The sequence below is a fragment of the Anguilla anguilla genome, chromosome 2 (assembly GCF_013347855.1).
Source record: "Anguilla anguilla isolate fAngAng1 chromosome 2, fAngAng1.pri, whole genome shotgun sequence".
Taxonomy (NCBI): domain Eukaryota; kingdom Metazoa; phylum Chordata; class Actinopteri; order Anguilliformes; family Anguillidae; genus Anguilla; species Anguilla anguilla.
The window spans coordinates 7,481,450-7,501,317 of record NC_049202.1 but is presented as its reverse complement, the minus strand read 5'-3'; the positions used below and the strand labels follow the sequence as shown (position 1 = coordinate 7,501,317).

The window sequence follows — 19,868 nt, the reverse complement described above, 5'->3', positions numbered from 1 at the left end:
AACTGTCTATCATGGACCTGTGGCCATGTCCTAACCTCATCCAGTTTCAGTTCCTAGTCATAAAGGCCTTTATGAACCATGAACCTGTTCTCAAAAAGTGTGTCTGATAAGTTCCTCCCTGTCCGTATCTCAAACCTGGAAGTATAAACTGATCTGCGCTGCCATTCTGTGACCACATTGCCACATAATGAATAGGAATCAGTCGGTCAAATGTTGTCTATTATAGCGCAATTCACAAAAATATTTGTCACGATGCACTACACAGATTGCCCTGGCCACAGAACAAGCCAGAGGCTACTGTGGCAAGGAAAAACTCCCTGGAAGTCATGTATGAAGAAACGTTGGGAGGAGCCCGAGCCCGTCTGAATATGAATAGAGGTCAAGGCTTCACTTTTTTTTTTTTTGTCTGAGCATACAGAAGTGCAAGCTTCACGTTTTTTTTTACGTAATTATATTTATTTGTTTACTTTTAGTTTCTAGTTTGCTTGCTGGGTCAGTACCTCCTGACCCACTGTGACTGCAGAGGGAAACCCCGCCCCTAGTCCTCCTACCCCTCTGTGAAGCGCACTCCACCCCGGGTCGCCTCCTGCTGGACTTCAGAGCGCAGGAGGGGAACACGTTTGCTAGCGCTGTAGGTGAAGGAAGGAAACGATTTCGCCCCCCGCTCCGTTAACCCCACACCGACCCAAAGCGCATTCAAGGGCACAGGAAGCCGGACACCTCGGTAATCATTAATGAGGGGGCGGAGCTACAGAACAGAGGAGGCGCCATTGGCCTGCGTGGTGCAGTCTGTGTGGTTACATTTGTATTGCGCTTAGTCGTTTTCATCGCTATGGAAACAGCTGTTAAATTGACCTCCTGTTTTCAATTTGAATTTTGTGTGTGGTTGTCGTAATTGTTTTTTAAAAAAGAAAACCCATCATTCCTGTCTCTCCTGCTGTTGCGTTTTGATCTGAAGAGGGTTAGGCTATAATAAGAAAGTGGTTTTAACTTCCAACTGAATCAGGAATCAGAGGTGGTGACCTTTATCTCACCTCAGGTTTCCTTGCGCATCGTCCGCGACGATGCAGCCGCCCCAATAGCTTATCAGTCGTTCAGAATCTTTTTAGTGCAGGTCTGGAAAAGATGTGGGTTGACGTGGCGTTCTTGTTGTGGAACATTTTTGGCTCAGTCTGCGTTCTCGTGCTGTAACGTTGGTGGTTCAGCTTTCTTGTGCCAGAAAGTTGGGGGTGTTCGCTGTTTGTGTCAACATCACCTTTCAGCTCTTTGCCCCCGGTCAGCCGAGGTCGCTGCTTTTCCCTTCGTAACACCGCGCCCCTCACCCCCACCCCCGCTATGTGCATGCCAGGTCTGTCTAAGTGGGGTAAAAAGCATTCGTTGTGTAATTGCTAATGCCATATCCTTAGACTTTTGCCTCTGGTTCAGACATGTAGAGTTGTGGAAAAAGGGGCATTTCGTTCCTCATCCTCGATTTTCGGTTTGGCCGAATCTCGCGGCCTCTCTGTCTCTCCCTGTTAAACCCTAACGCTGCTCGGCCGCACACATCCACACACGCTGCGATCGCCCTGCCACCTGTAGAGATCCCGGACACGCGGTTTCCCGACTGCTTGCTGCACAGGCCAGCGTGCCTCTTAACAGCAGTGTGCATCGCAGACTTTGATCTGGAATGTTCCGCCTTGTAAACATTAAAAGAGGGGGGGTGGTGGTGTGAACCACATCTCCCCCCCCCCGAGCCAGCCAGCCAGGAGAGGAGTTTGTGCTTGTAAGGTAGAGTTGTCCCCCCCCAAAGCCCCCTCTGTATCTGTTTCTATTGTTCTTACACTACTGTAAAAAAAAAACAAAAAAACTAGGTCATTACTTTAAACATGGACTTCCTTTTGGGTTGCACCCTGATAATACGGTTTTGAGTGTTCCATCGCCAAGACTGCCCTCGTATTTTCCTCGCTGGAGAGAGACGGAGAGAATGAGAGGAAGAGAGACAGAAAGAGAGACAGAGATAGAGAGAGAGAGAGTCTTCATACTAGACATTTGGGCCTGTGATGGACATTGTGTATGAACACGAGTCAAATATTAAATTGGTTATTTGGGATTTTAAAAAAACAAAGCAACAGAACTTTCCATCATCTCCAGAAATCCGACTAAAATGAATAGCATTACAGTTGCGTCGTGTTTTACGGAAGTAATGCTTGACGGTGTGGCGGCTTTATATTCGGATTGACACTGCAAAAATGTAGCATTTAATCCAGTAGTTTCCTCAAAAAGTGTTTGGCCTTAGCTAAAGCAGTTAAAAACCAGAACATGCTATTGATAGCATGAAGTTCTTACTAAAATATTGTTTTGTTCCAAGACCTTTTTCTTGCTTTAATTATATTTAAACTAATTCGGCTTAGTTAACTTAACCTACCAGCAAGTCATTAGCTAACAACCTGGGGCTTATACATCGAAGGCTGACAAAAAAATAACGTGCAAAAACAACTACATATAACATATACTGTAACCGAACTGGCTTTCAATAAAAGGCAAACTTGATTAAAAAAAAACCATGATAACAAAATAGTAAATATGTCCAGAACAAAGCTCCATGCTGATAGTGCATTATTTCATGCTATCTTGGCAGTCTTTGATGTCTGTAAAGTCATGCCTTAAAACCACACACCTGATAAAAGGACATGGTTTACATTTCATGGTTTACATTTTGTGGTTTTTCTGCCAGTTTATTTGAATGGTTAAAAAGAAGCACATATTATATCGATCACTTTTCTTTCAAATAGGTGGACATAAATAAAAATTTATTAATTTGTCATTTAAAAAAATTGAATTGCCCTTGTCATATGGATACAAATAAAATATGAATTAGCCTAAAGCTTTTTATAATCAGTTGCACCGGATCCATGGTTAACCATGTGATCACACCATTGACTGTCAACGCAGGCTAGAGTACTGTATGTTGCAAACATACAAACATCTGTTTTTTAAAATATTTTATTCAGTTTAATAATAGTGGTTTTTGTAATATACTTCTAAAAATATTTCATTTTATTTTCTGATATAGTTGCCTTTTATATTTAGGGAAAAACAGCGTGACATAAATGACATAAATTTTTATTTGACAAAAATTTGTGAAATGTTGCACTTCAATCCTAAATTAATGCTAATATACATCAGATGAAAATCCCATGATTTTGGGGGGAGGGGAGGACTTTTTAGGAATGAGGGCTCATTCAAAAAGCTATCGCACACCAAAGGTTCTCCTGAAGCCCAGAGCACTTCAGTGTCTACAGCAGCATCCAAATTAATGAATGAATTTATGTTCTTTTATTATCTTCTCCTCCTCCTCCTCATTCTCGTTCTACTACTTCTCCTACTCCTACTCCTTCCTCATTCTCGTTTTTCTTCTCGTTCTTGTCCTCCTCCTCCTCCTCCTCCTTCATCTTCAGAAGGAAGCCGCCCTTATCGTTTGGCGCACGGTGATCCTGTCGCTGAGTGGGACTGAGCGCGCTCCGTTGCAGGGCTGATAATCGGGCCTGGCCCTGATAGTTCATTGACTCGAAGCCTGGGAGCCTCTTATCTGGAGTTTTTCTTCCTCCCCACCCCCCCCCCCCCCCCCCTTTTTGCATGTACTTGCGGCTCAACTTTGTGCGCTCTCCAAAACAATGTGTCAAGAGATCCGCGTTTTGTCACGTAAACCACGCTCTGAGAAAGTTCACCACAACCACAGAGATGGGTGTTGACCTTTGTTTTCGTTTTATATTTCATAAGTATATAAATGGAAGTGTATATTATTTAGTATATATTGCACTCCTGCCTTTTTAAAACCGCTAAAGAGCTTCCAATGAGTGCTGGATTAACCTAGGGCCCAAAGACAAGAATACACACTCTATTGGTGGCAATTTATTATTATTATTTTTTTTTTTTTTTGTAAGTAATCAGTGAACACTGGTTTTCACACCCTAAATGTCTGTGGTGGTCAGTAGTATTTCAGCCTGGTTTATGAACATTCACTCTGGCTATCAGCTGCTGAAGCGTGCATGACACAAAAGCTATTGACGTCCGTACACGCTTATGACATACTCAAGCCCTCTACATTTGACAGACACTGATGGTTTGAAAATCTGCATCTCCTGATTAAGGAGGAAACCTCACGCCCCTGCCCCTTTGCCCAGTGACCTCAGACCTCCAGTATCACTTTCTCACCGTCTCCCAAGTCAGCTGCCGCTAAACAAGGGTGGGGTGGTCACAGTATGACTCACAAGCTAATATTTAAAAAAAAACATTTATTGCACAACACTTCAGGGGCGAAAAGTTTCCACCGTTCTAAGAAACCTATTTTTGAGTCTCTGTGTGTATGAGGGATTTTTTTTTCTATTAATTTTTTTTTTTTCGATTTTAAATTTTTTCTAGCATTTCTTTTTTTTCAGTAGATATGCAGTTGAGCATTTACGTTTCTGTGTACTGGTGGGTTTTTTTTTTTTTTTTTTTGGGTTTTTTTAGGAGAAGCTGCAGTGTTTCTGAATCGACGCCCCTTTGCGAAGTCATGCACCGCTTAGTGAGTGGAGTAATTCTGCTGCCAGAGTTCCCACAGATCGCTCGATAGATCCCAAAACCGAGATACTGACGTGTGCCGCAGCCAATTGGCACCCTGAGAGTCACTGGCCCGAATCGCCGATCGCCAGGCTCGCTGTTTATTGGACGAATCGGCCCGAGGCCGGCCGGGCCGGGTTCCGTACCTGGCGGGTTTGGGATCGTATTTAGCCGGCGGCTAAAGGCCCGTGTATTGGTACTGTGGGAGCAGAATCGTCCTGGGCCTGCCAGGGGGCGCCCCGAAAACGGGCGGTGTTCTCACGCAAAGCCTGTAGCTTCTCACCGCCGTCACCAGCCCTGACCCTAACCCACCCCCCTTGTAACACTCCCCCCAGTTCCCACATTACCTAACTGGTTTCCTTCCTCCCCACACGAAACTTCATGCCCCGAGCCTATCCCCCGCCCCCCCGCCCCCACCCTATGCACATGCATTGCTTCCTCACACCACTTCTCACGCTCGTCTGTCACGCATTCAGTTGTTTAGGTGGCACACTTCTCCACAGCAGATTGTCACGGGCAACATAGGATGCCGACAGCCTTCATGAAATGGGTGTAGTCTCACTAAAAAGCCATGCTGACCTCTGATGCTGATGGAAAGGGAAGCATTATTTTTAACACGACGCTAAGAAAAATGGAGATCTATGATTTTGGAAACGGAAGTGGCTGTGGTTGCGCTTGCCACAAAAAAGGAGAAAAAATAAACACGTATTAGGTCATTTTCGACTATTTAAGACGCTATATTTGTACATTTTAGTTTCCTTCTCGTCATACCTTCGTAGTTCAGGCCTTGGATGCTTGAGTTCTAGTTTAATTTTTTGGACTTTTTGGAGGTTTAGCCGCGAACGTGGCCGCTATCGCCCTGGAAAAATAAACACGAGTCGGACGGCGTTATGGTGCCGCGCGCTGTCCAGAACATTTGGACCGGACCTCTGTTTAAACTTCCACATCTGTTGTCAAAATCGCGTAACCTAAATATTATTGTTCTGTTAATCGGTTGTTTTGGAAGGCTCCGATGGGCCCGGATGGCGTGCGCTGACTCGGAAAGCAGAATTAACATCGACCCGCGTTCTTTTAAAAAAAAAACAGATTTAGCTTTGAGGAGGCTGTCCGTAGCTGTTGATACACGTCTGTGAATTATGCTAGCTACCGCTAACGTGCTTCCATTTAAACGGGTGCGTAATTAGATTTGAATTCTGTCGAGTTTTGAATGAACGGGCAAACATGGGTTTTCATTGGCCCGTGATGGTGGGAAAATCCCGTGCGTCACAGTGAAAACGATGACCACAGCGCTCCTTCCCATTTTTTAGCGACTTCTGCAGGCGGTGTCGTAGCTTCTGATGTGCCTTCTGTTCTGTCCGTACCCTCTCCAGGTGTTCCTCTTTAAACAGGATGTTTGAGTGGATTTGACAAACTGGAGAAATGATAAATGATGAAGGAGGTTCTCTCTCTCTCTCCCTCTCCCTCTCCCTCTCCCTCTTCCTTTCTCTCTCTCCTTTCTTTCTCTCTGTCTCCTTCTCTCTCACTCTCTCTCTCCTTTCCTCCGGTCACAGTCAGAAACACAAGACAGCTCCGCGGTTTTTTTACTCCCATTCACACATTTACGTTAAGAAGGGTGTGCCTTTTTTATTTTTTATTTTTATTTTTTTAAATAAAAGTAAAAAACTACGGAAAGGGGGGGGGGGTTCTTCCTCTCCAGCAGCACCTGCTGAGGCGGCCCCTCCGTGCGCTCCTCTCACGGAAAGGAAAGGGCCTGGACCGAGGCGCCGCTCGCCTCCTCCGCCTCCCGCCAGGATCAGCACTTTTTTTCCGGCACTGTCGCACGCATGTGGAAGTCAGGTTTGCGACCTGCGCTTCCGGAATAATTTCCTGAAGTATTTTTTTTCTCCAGCTCTCCCCCTCCCATGTGCGTTTGCCCTCCTGTCCGGCCCCCTTTCTGATTGGGCCTAAGTACAGTCGTGGACCTGTCTTTGTTTACGGTGAATTTCTGTCCCGTTTGTGGTGAAGTGATGTTGATGTGGGGCTCTGTTGCTCAGGGGCGTTTGATTCCATTTTGGTTACAGGGTAGGTTGTCGTTAGCTTGCTGCCGGCTGTCACTGGCTTTGCTGGAGAACACGTTGGAGGGACACGGGCTCTTCGCCGGCAGTGGGTCTTCCTCAGATATGGGTGTCACGGTGGTGGCTCGTAAGCATTGGCCTCTTTAGCAACCTATAATAATAATAATAATAATAATAATAACAATCTAACCAACTGGAATAAGATGACGTTGGATGGTGATGCGTTGCAGAGTACTGCTGTGGAGCACTGCGGGCACTGAAATTGAAGTTTGTTACAAAATACCTCTTAGATGAATGCCTGTATGAACTACAACCTAAATGCAGAGGGGGGGGGGGTTGTTTATCTTCCTCTGTACACCAGACCTTGAAGTGCATGTGCAGCCAGCGAGAAGCTCCTCCCCTTTCTCCTCCCCCAATGACAGTGCAGTTTGTAGGAAGTCCCCTCCCCACTTCTCTCCTCCCCCAATGACAGTGCAGTTAGCGTGGCGTCTCCTCCCCCAATGACAGTGCAGTTAGCACAGAGTCTCCTCCCCCCTGTTTCTCCTCCCACCAATGACGGCCCAGCTAGCGCAGAGTCCCCTCCCCCGGTGACAGTGAGGGATCCGCGCGCGCTGCTCGTCCCGGAGCCCCTCCCCCCGTGGCGGTGGCGGGCCGGCGGGGTCTGTCTCACGCGCGGCACGTAGCAGACTCATTAAAACGCCGCCTGCTTGGCCGGCCGCCAGGAGAGAAGGGTTTACACGAGTTCACTGCTGCCTTCGCCCCGCTCCTCGGGCTTCATCCGCGAATAAGAGAGAGCGTGCGCCCCAGACACGGGGCGAATGCAGCCCCCCACACACGCACACACACACGTACACACAGACACACACACACACACACACACGTACACACAGACACACACACCCCCATACACACACACACACACCCATACACACACACACAGAAACACACACGCACACAGAAACACCCCCATACACACACACACACACAGAAACACACACGCACACGCGCACCCAGAAACACACACACACAGAAACACACACACACGCACACCCCCATACACACACACACACACCAAACACATGCACAGACATACACACACACACGCACACCCCCATACACACACACACACACACACGCGCACACGCCCATACACATACACACACACACACACACCCCACATTGACCTCCCCACACACACCCAACACATGCACAGACATACACACACACACATGCACACCCACAAACACGCACGCACACACACACGCGCACACACCCCACATTGACCTCCCCACACACACACACCCAACACATGCACAGACATACACACACATGTACACGCACACGCACACACGCACACAAACACAAAATGAGGGGTCGTCTGGGAAAGTAAAAATGCTTACACCCTCAAATCCTCCATTTCTGATCCAGGGTCCCTGTATTTAAAATAGTGCCTTTACCTGGAAATGAATAAATACTGGTTTGTATGTATGTGTGTATGTATGTGCTTGTGCATGTGTTCATACATGAATGTGTGTGTGTGTGTGTGTGTGTGTGTAAACGTCCCCGGACGTTGCTGTTTTTTTTCTTTTTTTGTTTGTTTGTTTTTTTTTTTGAATGAAAGAAAGAAAGGAAGAAAAATAACAAAAAAACGAAAGTCAAACGGCTGACGAAGGCACCGTGGCGGTTCGCGCGGTTCACGCGGTGCCTCCACAAAGGCCCCTGCGCACGCAGGTATGCGCTGACGCAAGCGGCGGGCCCCTCCCCACCTGGGTAAATACGGGGCCGTTGTCGGGACAGGACCCGCGGACGTGCGCGTGATGTCAGACCTCCAGGCCGGGGGGCCGAGGAAGACGGGGCGCAGTCCCGGTTATCTCCGGCGCGCGTCTTAAGGGGTCACGCACCTGTCGCTGCGGGCACGTCTCAAGTTGTTTTCTCTAGCCCCCCACCCCCAACCCCAACAACCCCCACCCCCCTCTCCTTCAATAAAATAAACAGCATATTGCGTGCATTCAGTGAAAAGTGCTAAAGGAGTAGAGATCTGCACACTCAGTAGCAGTACAAGCACACAGTGGCCCCAGGCAGAATATGACCTTAATCAATTAATTGAGCCCAATAAATTTTATCTCATTTTGTTGAGTGCGTATGCAGAATTTACTAACTAAATATTACTCGTATTATCATTATCACCTAAACCTTCTGTGCACACTGGTTGAACAAGATGTAGTTCCACTCGTTTTGCATATTAAGAATGACAAATTGCAGGAATTAAAAAAAAAAAAATTATTATTATATCGACATTGATAGTGTACAAGCATGTCTTAAGTCTGATATTATGTTAGAACTTTATGAGGCCTTTTATGTTTGTAGCAGTAACAGTTTAAACTGACGCAAAATTATTGTAATGGAAAAATTTTGACACTGTGTGTTGGCTTCTTAATGTCTCCCAAATGACTAGCTTTCTATCGCTAAATGTAAATCTGTGACAAACTTGTTTTAGAGCCTGAGGTAAGTGAAGGTTTGAAACCTGTGTGGGAAGGTGCCACCAAAATCATCCACAAAAATCTGAGGTAAAAAATAAAAAAATGCAGATTTGGTCGATGTTATGTTTTATATAGGCCTAGTTACAGGGCCTGGGGTCAAAATGACCTCATACTGCACCTGTGTATGCAAACTTGGTACAGGTCATTTGAAAACCTAGCATTATGTTTATTTCATGTGTACTGTCTAATCCCCGCAGATTAGGAAAAAGTCACGCAAAGTCAACATGAAGAAATAATGTTTAATAAGGTTTTTAAGAGATGCCGAACACTGAATAGGGTCAAATTGACTCCAGACATAGTATGAGGGTTAAAGGGCAAGGGTCAGAGTGAACTCTTTGGGTCTACATGGCCACCCTCCATACCGCAAGGTTGTTTTTCTTTTTGTGTTGTGAAATTATTGTTTGTTGGATTGAGCCTGGCTGTGAGTCAAACCTGCATCACGGCTTCAGAATGAGGTTTGGCCGCGGGAGTGTTTTTTGCGGCGCGTTCTGGCGAATGAACAAGAGGAACAATAGTTACCGTTGTCTCGCGCTGTAGCCGTAGTTGTCGTTATCTTCGGAGATGAGTAGTACTTCCCTTGCGCGCGTTTGAGGTATGTATGTGCCTGTATGTCTTATCTAATATGGGACGCTTGGGCCGCCTCTTGTATGGTTTACACCCCTGTACCACCTGCAAAGCAAGTCATGTCTCCAGAAGTTTTTTTTTGAAGTTTATAGATACCTATACTGAGGAGGTGTTTTGTGTGGAATTACATTGTGTGTTTTTGGCCATCCCTGGTTATCTTTGGGTTTCCATATCTTCAGCACGGGTAGCTGCTGTGTGAAAATTCAAGGCCTCACAGCTTTGGCCCCTTGGTGTTTGCGTGCCTGTTTCTCTTCTTTAAAAAAAAGAAAGAAAAAAAAACACGGAGGAACTGGGCGGGTGACTGCAGAGGGGGACAGATTTACGGCTCAGGTGGGGGGAAACGACCCGAGGAAGCCCCGGGTTCGAGGCGTGAGCGGCGGCTGGCCGGAACGCTGAGAACGTCGCGTGTTAAAGGATTCTGAACCGCGGCCCGGTTGTGAAAGCTGTCGGCGTGGCGACGGCGTCTCCCAGGCCAAAAAAAAAAAAAGGAACAGCCTGTATTCGAGAGGCGAAGGCAGCCCCCTTCGCTTTTCCTGGAACTGGGCTGACGGAGGTCGCTGAGCAGGCTGGCCGCGCGTGAAACGGATGGCGCTTTTGTTTTGGTGTTCCAAATAAATGCGCGTACGGTGGCCCTGGCTTGGCGGGACTGAAACTTGAGGATTGTTTTCCCTCCTAAATGATTAGCCTATCTCCGTGCCAGTCAGTGTATGGGGTCAGCCTAGGTTAGCCCAGGCCATTGCTCAGGCACCATTACCTATGTTTAGGTTGCCGTAGTAACAGTTACTCTAATTTTCCCTGTTATTTTATGCAGGTTCTTATCTGCGTTTGTCCTTCCAGCCCTGACCTTCCTGCTCTCCTCCTTTCACTCATAACACCATAACACTCTGTGATGTTAATTCTCAAGTTTTTCTACAGTCCTCAGTTCAACACTAGTGTTAATTCTCAGGACCCCACTGTCTGCAGTTCAACACCCTTGTGCTAATTCTGAATCTAATTCTTAGTCCTTTGTTTAACACAGTGTAGTGTTCAGTCTCAAGATGTTCCACAGTGCTTTGTTAAACACATTGCAGTACCAATTGCCAAGCCTTTCTGCAATCTCCAGTTCAACGCTGGGCTCGAGATTAGGTGCACGGAACACTGTGTGATAAAATATACGCCAACCTGCTGCGGAATTGCTCCAAAAAAACCAAGGTTTCGCGTAGAAATGTTTAGTCCAGCCGTGTGTTTTGTCGGGTCTGTGTTTTCGCTAAGCTAAGCTAACGCCGAGACTGTTACTGTGGTGCTCTATGAGGAAGGGGCCGTCTCGTTAGCATAGATGACTGCTTCAGCAAATCCAACTGATAAAGTAATCAGGTCTAAATTACTCCCAGTGGAGTTGGCTGTTAATAAAACGGAAATTCCAGATAAACTTGGGACTCACTTTTTTTTTTTTTTTTTTAAGAAAAGAAAAAAGATTACATAAGACGCTGTACTGAAGTTCCCTTTGAAAGCTGATATTATTAGCAGCAGATTCAGAAGGTCCGGTCGTATTGGAGCACGTTACGCACTGTTGCTGTCACGCGTTTGATACATTGTTCGTCCTCTGATCCCCCGCTGAAAGCAGAATAATCCTCCCAGAACTAGCAGTTGATGAAAACTGGATGTTGCTGTTTGTTTTATCCTTCGGCAAATAGCCTACACTTTGAATCGCTGTGTAGCTGACCTGATGTGAACCCGAAACCATTAGCTAATATCCCAACGTACAGATTTTTCTATGAAATAAAAATTTCAAGTACTTCGCTCTGGATCTAAGAATATGAGTGATAATTGTGTATGCTTCCACTTGTGTTGTGAGTAGGCCTATGTGTTGCACTTAAGGTGTACTCATTCATTTTGATTTAAAATTGCGTGTTTGTGCGTACGTGCGTGTGTGTGTGTGTAAATTGTAGCTCTCAGCAGGAAACGATTTATCAGCTGTTCTGTGTTGCGCCAGGAGTTTTTAATCCAGTTCGTGTCGGGTCAGACTTGTGTAAGAAATACTTCATTTTTATTGGTTTACAAAAATAAAACAAAAAAAGCATCTGAAACTTGGGATCTTACTAGGCTCATCGGAAAAGGAAACTCCACCAGACAATAGCCAGAGGGTATTAGAGCCCAGATTTATTTTTGCTCCTGTGAAAAGTTTATAATTCGAGCACAGGTTTGTACGTGGGCCCCTCGATTTGACAGGTAGGGTTTTGGTAAAGCCAGCCTGTGCCAATGCTGTTATATACAAGCACAGTGAGAGGGGTGCTGGTCTGTTTACAGATGCGAAACTCAGTCGTAGCTGCAGTGGCCTTTTCCTCAATCCAGAGCAATATTCCAGTCTTTTCCTATTTTACTTCTGGCCATAGTCTCTGCTGGTTTTTGTGGTTTCCTTGGAAACAAGGTGCGCAGACTCGTGCTGTGGTTTGCTGCGGCCCTTCCAGCGTGTTTGAGTTTGATATCCCAGATCTAATGAAGTCGCCTTGAAAATTACTGAAGAGAACGTGACAGTTTTCATAAACGTTATGAAGAAATTAATATGCTGCTTATACCACTACTTCATTGTATTGTACTGTTGCATATTTGTGTATTGTAAGGTACAGGGTATTATGTCCAGTATGTGCTTTGTTTTCAGCTTTGGTCAGTGTTCTAGAACTCCATCGCTGTAATTTTTTTTTCCCACAGTGATTGTGACATCAGCATTAGAATGTTCAGTTAAGAACGTTCTAATCACGTATTTGTGGTCTTTCACCTTGAAGGGTTAAACCATCGTGGGCAGAAGGTGGAGGTCTTTCAGGGTACTCACAGATCTGGCCGTATGCCAAGTGGCATAAAACGACGGAGAGATCGCCACGTTATTTCGTGAATGTCAGACCTATTAATTTTTGTTCGGGCAAAGGCAAACGTTCAGAGCCCTGAACCCCCACCCCCCACCCCCCCCGCGGATTCTCGGACTACCTGGAGGGGACACGGCGGGAAAAGGCCGCCGCGGCTATCGCTCACAGCCCCCTAACAGTGTTTTTTTTTCTTCTTCTCCTCCTTCCTGTAACCTTTTCTCTAACCAGTGCGCTGCATTTCCCCCCCCCCCTGCAGGCTATGGTGGCGTGTTACCCCGGCAACGGCACAGGCTACGTACGTCACGTGGACAACCCAAACGGAGATGGGAGATGTGTCACCTGTATATATTACCTTAATAAAGACTGGGATGCCAAGGTGAGTCTGGGGGCTCAGGTCCTTTACGCAAAGCCGCGGTTAAGCTCGTTAAACGGACTGTGTTTATCGGAGCAGACCAGCACCACCCTGCACGTACAGTGCATGGTGTGTATGGCCATAATTTGTACTCCTGTTGCTGGTGCTGTTTCAAATCACTATAAATAATCTTGAAAATTTTATTTTTGCAATGTGTGGCTATAATAATAATTAGTAAAACGGCGTGCCACCTACAGAAGGGTCAATTAAGTCAATATTATTATTTCAGAAATGTCAAAATCTTTTTTTACGCTTTCAATTGCTTAGGGTATTTTACATTAAAGCTTAAAAAAGGTGTGAATAGACTTTCTGCATTTTTTTTATTCCAGGAATTGTATGCACAGCTACTCTTTTTTTTTTTTTGTTTGGGGGAGGGATTAGTTTGTACTTGTAATGGGTGGTTCTGTCACTCAGCGTTTTTTAAGGTTACTTACAGGAAGTGAGACGTACATGCAGCTTCACCACACTGCTCACTGTAATCCTGTACAGCGCCAAACACAGACGAGACTCAGACAAGTCAGATGAGCTTAGAATTAGGGTCCCCCCCAGACAGGAAGCACCAGGACCAGATTAACTTCATCGCCCCCACCCCCCAACCTTGTATGTCCACCTATGGGATTGTACCCTTTGATTGTGGACATCACTGAATGTAGTCGGTTGGTTGGTTAATGTTAACATGAATGTAGCTACCGTTGGTTAAGAGTAAAGGTCAGAGTTCATTTGAGCTGGTGATATGTCGTTGGAGTGAATCCATTCTTGAGGGGGCGGGCTTGACAACATTGCAACATAATAAGCACAACAATTTAAACGTTTTGTTGAAATGTGACATTGGCATGGTCTTATTGTGTCGAAAAGGTCCTGCTTACAGTGAACGATCTAGTTAACGGTTTTCTGGGCTGCGATAAGGAGACGGAATCTCCTGAAGGATCATGGGTTAGCGAGGGCCCGGATCGTGGAGCAGTTTCGCAGTTGAGTACGTAGGCGGTCGGAGACTTGGACCTCGTGCCTAACAGACCTTTACGTCAAGCCCTTTGGAAGCTCAGCTCCACCCGCGTGGCGGGGCAGTCCAGCTGCTCGTGAAATTCGCGCTCGCGCACGTCACCGTTTGATATCTTTGGACGGCCCTCAAAAAGATCCACCTTTCTGCTGCGGCTGCAGAGGGAGAGCGCTTCCGCTTTGGGCTCGGGCGGACAGAACCCGTCGGCGCGGCGCGCTCAAAATCCTGATCTGCCCCATTGAACAGGCGCTGGAGACAAAAGGCCGCACTCGAGCCAGGTTTTTTTTTTTTTTTTTTGTTGCTTTTTTCATTTCTTCTCCTCCCCTGAGTATTTTTACAGGTGTTGAGGATTTTGCGTGCCTGTCCTCATCTTCTTCCTCCCCCCCCCCGCCCTTCACCTCCGCCTCTGGGTCCCACAATGCACCCCTGGGCTGTTGGGACAAGATAAAGTGTGCAACTCCAACCCCCCCCCCCCCCCCACACACAACCTTTGAACGATTGGAGTGAGAGATCGGCACCCTAAATGAACTCAGCCAGGTTGCCGGGAGGTACAGCCAGCCGCCCCCCTCTCACGGGCCCCCCCCCCCCCGGGGACGCGTCCCGCTTCTTGCCAGGGGCCGGACGTCATCCGCCTGCGTCACGGCCACCCCCCCCGCAGTGCCCGCGCTCCAGAACATTCCGCCCGCTCCTGGAACACCGCCGGCCGGGCGGGCGTGAAATTACAGGCGGCGCTTATCGCTCCTCTTTTCCGCTTCGCGTGGAAGTCACGCGGCGAAAGATATCCGAATTCTCACCCCCACTCGCTACCACCACCCCCCCCCCCACATCCCACCCCCAGCCCCAGACAGGGCCAAGGCCGTCTGGTGTGTGAGGTGAGGGCCGGCATTCGGCGCTGAAGGACGCGGTGAGCTCTGCCGTGACGATGGCGTGCGTCTGTGGACCGCGTGTCCTGCTGTCTTTTGCCGTCACGCTGTGGGATTCTTTCCAGCCTTGCGCTCTGCTGCTGGACTTTCAGATGTGACCTTTACACAGTGTGCAGTCCCCACAGTGTGCAGTCGCCACAATCCCTACAGTCCCCACAGTCCCCACAGTGTGCAGTCACCACAATCCCTACAGTCCCCACAGTACCCACAATCCCCACATTCCCCACAATTCCCACAGTGCGCAGGCGCAGTACCCACAATCCCTACAGTACCCACAATCCCTACAGTCCCCACAGTACACGCAGACCCCACAGTACATAGACCCCACAATAACTACAGTACCCACAATACACTGTCCCCACAGTACACAGTCCTTACAATACACGGTCCCAACAGTATATCGCCACTGCATGCTCAGTACGCAGTCCTTACATTACATGAGCAGTTTGGATCTGAGTTTTGTAGTCTATCAATAAATTCACACAGATGGGCACAGTTTTGACAGGTAATATTATCAGGTTCTGTTGCCAGAATATTAGTCATCTTACCATAATGTTTCAGGATTAGATGAAAGTGTGATTGATGGTTCGCCCAAAGGGGTATTGAACCACGAGTAGCATACAAAATTACACCTTATCATGCCGCGTATCGCTCATGGGAAAATGGGAAATATATTCAAACACAGGGTATGTTTTTCTCAGTCACAAGCGAAAAACAAAATTGAACTTGACAACTCCCGCAGATGTTTTCTCATTTACGCATTTTCCTGATTGGCAGACACTGTATCCCAAGAAGGAGGAGAAGAAATGAGCCCCCCCCCCCCCCCCCCCCCCCCCGAGACCATAATCTCTCACCCACCCCCCCTCGCCCCCCTACCCCTACCATGCCGTGTCAGCCGTTGGCGATGCACTTCACCCGTATGCAAGCCAAAGGTCCTTGGCCGTAACCCCTCCCCCAGTCAGCTGGCCAGTCCCGTGCTCCCAGTCCCCCAGCCTCCCTTCTCTTATGTTTTTTTCACCATTATTATGCAATAGAGGATACAGCCCGAGGCGTTGTCACTTTCAGGCGTGTGCTGTCGTGTTTCTGCGGGAAGAGCAGCTTCGATGCTCAGTGGTGGCAGCGCTGGCTGGCTGGGCAGCCCCACGGGATAGCGCCGCCTAGGGGATGGGAGGAGTTCAGACAACCGGGATGACGATGTCTCCTCATGCAACAGCGACCCCTGCTGGTTGATCTGACAGCTGACCATGCGCATTTGAGAACAAGGCAGCCTGAATAGAGGTTGCGTGGTAACAATGCGGTGAAAAGGGGGAACACATTAAATCGTGCAAAGTGCTCGAAAGTACCGCCACCCCAGACTGCCAGGGTGTTCCTCTCGCCACAGCTGGGCAGCAACCGCCAAGAGGAACATTTCCCTTACAGAGATACCATACAGAACTGGGTTTTCAAATAAATTACTCAGTTTAATACTGTATTTTTTCATTTGTTGTTGCGGGATTGAAGACCTTTCTTCAATCGAAATTGAATTCTTTTCTTGGGTAGAAAGTGACGCCTGGCTGTTTCCTGAAAAGAAGAGTTGACGCAGTGTTGATGCAGTGTTGACGCACTGTTGACGCAACGTTTTCCGGCAACTTCCGCGCTCCCATTCACTGTAATTGGCGGTAACCTTGGCGAAATCCTTGCCTTCTGTCTTGTTTTCGGCTGTCCAGAAACACGGAGGTCTGCTCCGGATCTTTCCGGAAGGAAAAGCCCAGTTCGCCGACATCGAGCCCAAATTTGACAGGCTGCTGTTTTTCTGGTCGGACCGACGCAACCCTCACGAAGTGCAGCCGGCCTACGCCACTAGGTGAGTCATGACCTCAAACAGATTTAAATAATTGAATTTTTTTTTTTTTAAAACTTGTTCTCAATCTTCTCGTTGTTCTCGACACGATGGATATGTAAAAATATTCGCCATGCGTCAAAATGCCAGATGTCACCATTTCTGTAACGTTATCCCTGTACTTATTTCTAAGCACACAGATTTGGAAAGATATTTTCGTATTCACACAGTAGTTATAATTCAGCTGCAAGGCTTTAGAAGCGGTTTGAATCAAACGTGGCATGAAGGCATTGTGAGGACGCTCTTATCCTAAGTGTGCAGCTTACATTCTCTACATGCACTCCATCCATACAGCTGGATATCTCCTCTGTCTGCAGGTATGCCATAACCGTCTGGTATTTTGATGCTGAAGAGCGAGCAAGGGCTAAAGAGAAATACCTAACAGGTACAACTCACTCTATGGTGTGTGTGTGTGAGTGTGTGCGTTGCACGTGTGTGTGCGTGTGTGTCTGTACGTGTGTGCATGTACGAGTGTGTATGTGTGTGTATGTGTGTGTGTGCGTGCGGAGCTAAGATAAAACGTTGCTGAGTGTATAGTGGGCCATTTTACCCATAATGCTTTTCCCGTCCTGTTCGAGGTCTCTGTTGTCTTGTTGATTGGTTGGTTGGTTTGTTTCCAGGTACTGGAGAGAAGGGGGTGAAGATGGACCTGAATAAAGCCTCGGACCCCAGCTAGTAAGACGGAGGGGGGGGGCGACTCAAAACCCCCACCCGCTCCACCTCCCTGGCACATCTGCTGAGTTCTGGAAAATCGTGGATGAGAGTGAGAGAGAGGAAGAGGAGAAAGCGAGGGAGAGGGAGGGAGAGAGAGTGAAAGAGAGAGATGAAATGTCAGGGGAAACTGGACACTGACCTGCGTCTGCTCTTGCTCCTCACATCTAACACTGCTAAACGCACTGACCATGAATGTGGTGATGATGATGATGATGATGATGATGATGATAAAGCTGCACTGCAAGGACTGTTAATTCTCCATGCCCTCTGAATTTGCGTATTTGTTTAATTTCTTTTTTTTTTCTTTTTGCGAGGAATTCTGACAGCTGGGGTAAAATGTCACCTGATGATTGGATCTAAACTGGGGAGGAAATGTAAGGTTTATTCAGAGAACAAGCTCTCCCAGTCACATCAGCTTATTGGTTGAGTTTACCGTCCCATTTTGTTTTCATGCTAACTCCTTAAATAAAAAAAGGTACAGTTGATTGAATTCCTCCAAATGGGTTTCAGGGTCCTTTTAAAGGGAAGGAGTTGTGGGGTTTTTTTTTCCTGTAAGCTCTTTGAGTTAGGAAATGAACGTCATTATAACCTTTTTAACCTCACTTTAATACAGATTGGCTGCTTTGCTCTTGTGCTGTGTTTATCTGGCCTGGAATCATCGCTTGGTAATGCAGTGTCCTCCGATAGCTATGCTACACCAGTAATCTTGTCTGTTGTTGCAGACTTAGTCACCGTTGTCTTAAAAACCAAAACCAACACCTTCTACTTATCTTACAGATTAAATTTTAAATAAAAAACTGGTTTTTTGAAGTGATGTTTGAGCCTAATGTTTGTTTTTTTTGCTAGTTTTTTGTGTGCATGACTGGGTGTGTGTGTGTTTCTGTGTGGAGCTGTGGTTTGTATGGAGCTGTGGGTGACCTGTGGAGAGGAGCTTTTGACAGTATTTTCAGTCGGCCTTCTGGGCTGAATTCAGGTTGAGGAAGAAAGGGCTTTCCCTCGTTGTGCCGTACTCAAGATCCGGTTGCCGATGGCAATTGTCACACTGGCGGCTGATTGGGTGACTGACAGGATCTTGGGCCCAGTAGCCATTTGGTTTAAGACAGAACAGCGCACTGACTGCAGGAATTACCAGTTCTGATGTTCCAGTTTGGTGTCCAGCGCCCTCTAGTGGCTACTTCAGTGGCATGCACATCTAAGAACCGGATTGAATGTGAAATTTGGTAAGATTGGTGAAATGTCTCAGGAACGTTTGGTACCTGTGCCAAACCTCAGCAACATAAAGTGCTGTACATTGGTGTAATTCAACAACAAAGGCAAGATTAAATGAACAAGTTTCTAAGAGCATTCTTTGTTGTTAGCTGTGTTTTCACTGGTGGAAGACGATTGTGCCTTTATTAAGGTCTGCTGTTATAACTATTCGCTGTATGTGGTAGCAATACTGTATATTCATATACTAGGGGTATGTCCTCCAATGTCCTGGCCAAATTCCCAAGAAACTGATTTCACATACAACCTTTTAAGTATTATATTTGCAAAGAGAAAAGGTATATAGTCAAACATTCAAAAGGTTTTCAAATGGACCACATTTTCTACACTGGATGACTCTACTAAAGTTACGCCGTGTCTTGCATGTTGGAAATGATCATTCAGGTAGTTTTTTTTTTTTTTGTTGTTGTTTGTTTGGGTCATCGCAACTGGAGGAGTGAAGTTACTGTGCTGAATGTGTTGATGTCCGTAAATAAGGAAACTGGAGTGTGAGTAAAACTGTATTTATACAGCACCTTTCAAGAACAAATTCACCAAGAGGAATAAAATTAAAACCGACATAAGGACAGAAACACCACATATATAAAAAATGAAAGCCAGTCTTCATAGGTGATTATGCAGCTCGCCTGTTATTATTGAGCTGAATCATTCCATATCCTATCCCATATTCCATAACCAAGATATGAGACTACAGCAGAAAAAAAAACATATCACTTTCTTGTTTTCAACTTCTAAGAAATGACCTGGGACACTACCTGAAATGAATGGGTTAATCGATCTCATTTTATGTACATTTTGTACATTGACAAGATGTGACGTACAGAAAAAACATAATTGTGCCAGTCTTTGAATTTGCTGAGACTTAACTATATGTATCCTGGCTAGGCCAGGGACGCTCTCTGTTTGCCTGATTGATTTCATCACAGTGCCAATAAAATGCATCATCATCATAAGCACCCAAATCCAACTGTGTGGCCTCTTTTTTATTTCTATATTTCCATATATGGGCAACCAAAGAAAACTGAGTTGAGTCAAATT

The 19,868-nt window shown here is 46.5% G+C and overlaps 1 protein-coding gene across 2 annotated transcripts in view; it reads left to right on the top strand.

Annotated features, from left to right (window-relative positions):
- Positions 1 to 19,643, top strand: part of LOC118220609 (prolyl hydroxylase EGLN3-like) — a 28,498-nt gene extending 8,855 nt beyond the window's left edge. Inside the window, exons 2-5 of one of the 2 annotated variants that reach the window (XR_004763977.1) lie at positions 12,896 to 13,015; positions 16,678 to 16,814; positions 17,145 to 17,235; positions 17,471 to 19,643. Coding sequence is in view for 1 of the 2 variants with exons in the window: in XM_035404577.1 (XP_035260468.1) it covers positions 12,896 to 13,015; positions 16,678 to 16,814; positions 17,168 to 17,235; positions 17,471 to 17,526 (381 nt within the window). In the remaining variant the exon portion in view is untranslated. The remainder of the gene's footprint in view (positions 1 to 12,895; positions 13,016 to 16,677; positions 16,815 to 17,144; positions 17,236 to 17,470) is intronic. The other variant, XM_035404577.1, reaches the window with a different exon arrangement.
- The last annotated feature ends 225 nt before the right edge of the window (positions 19,644 to 19,868 follow it).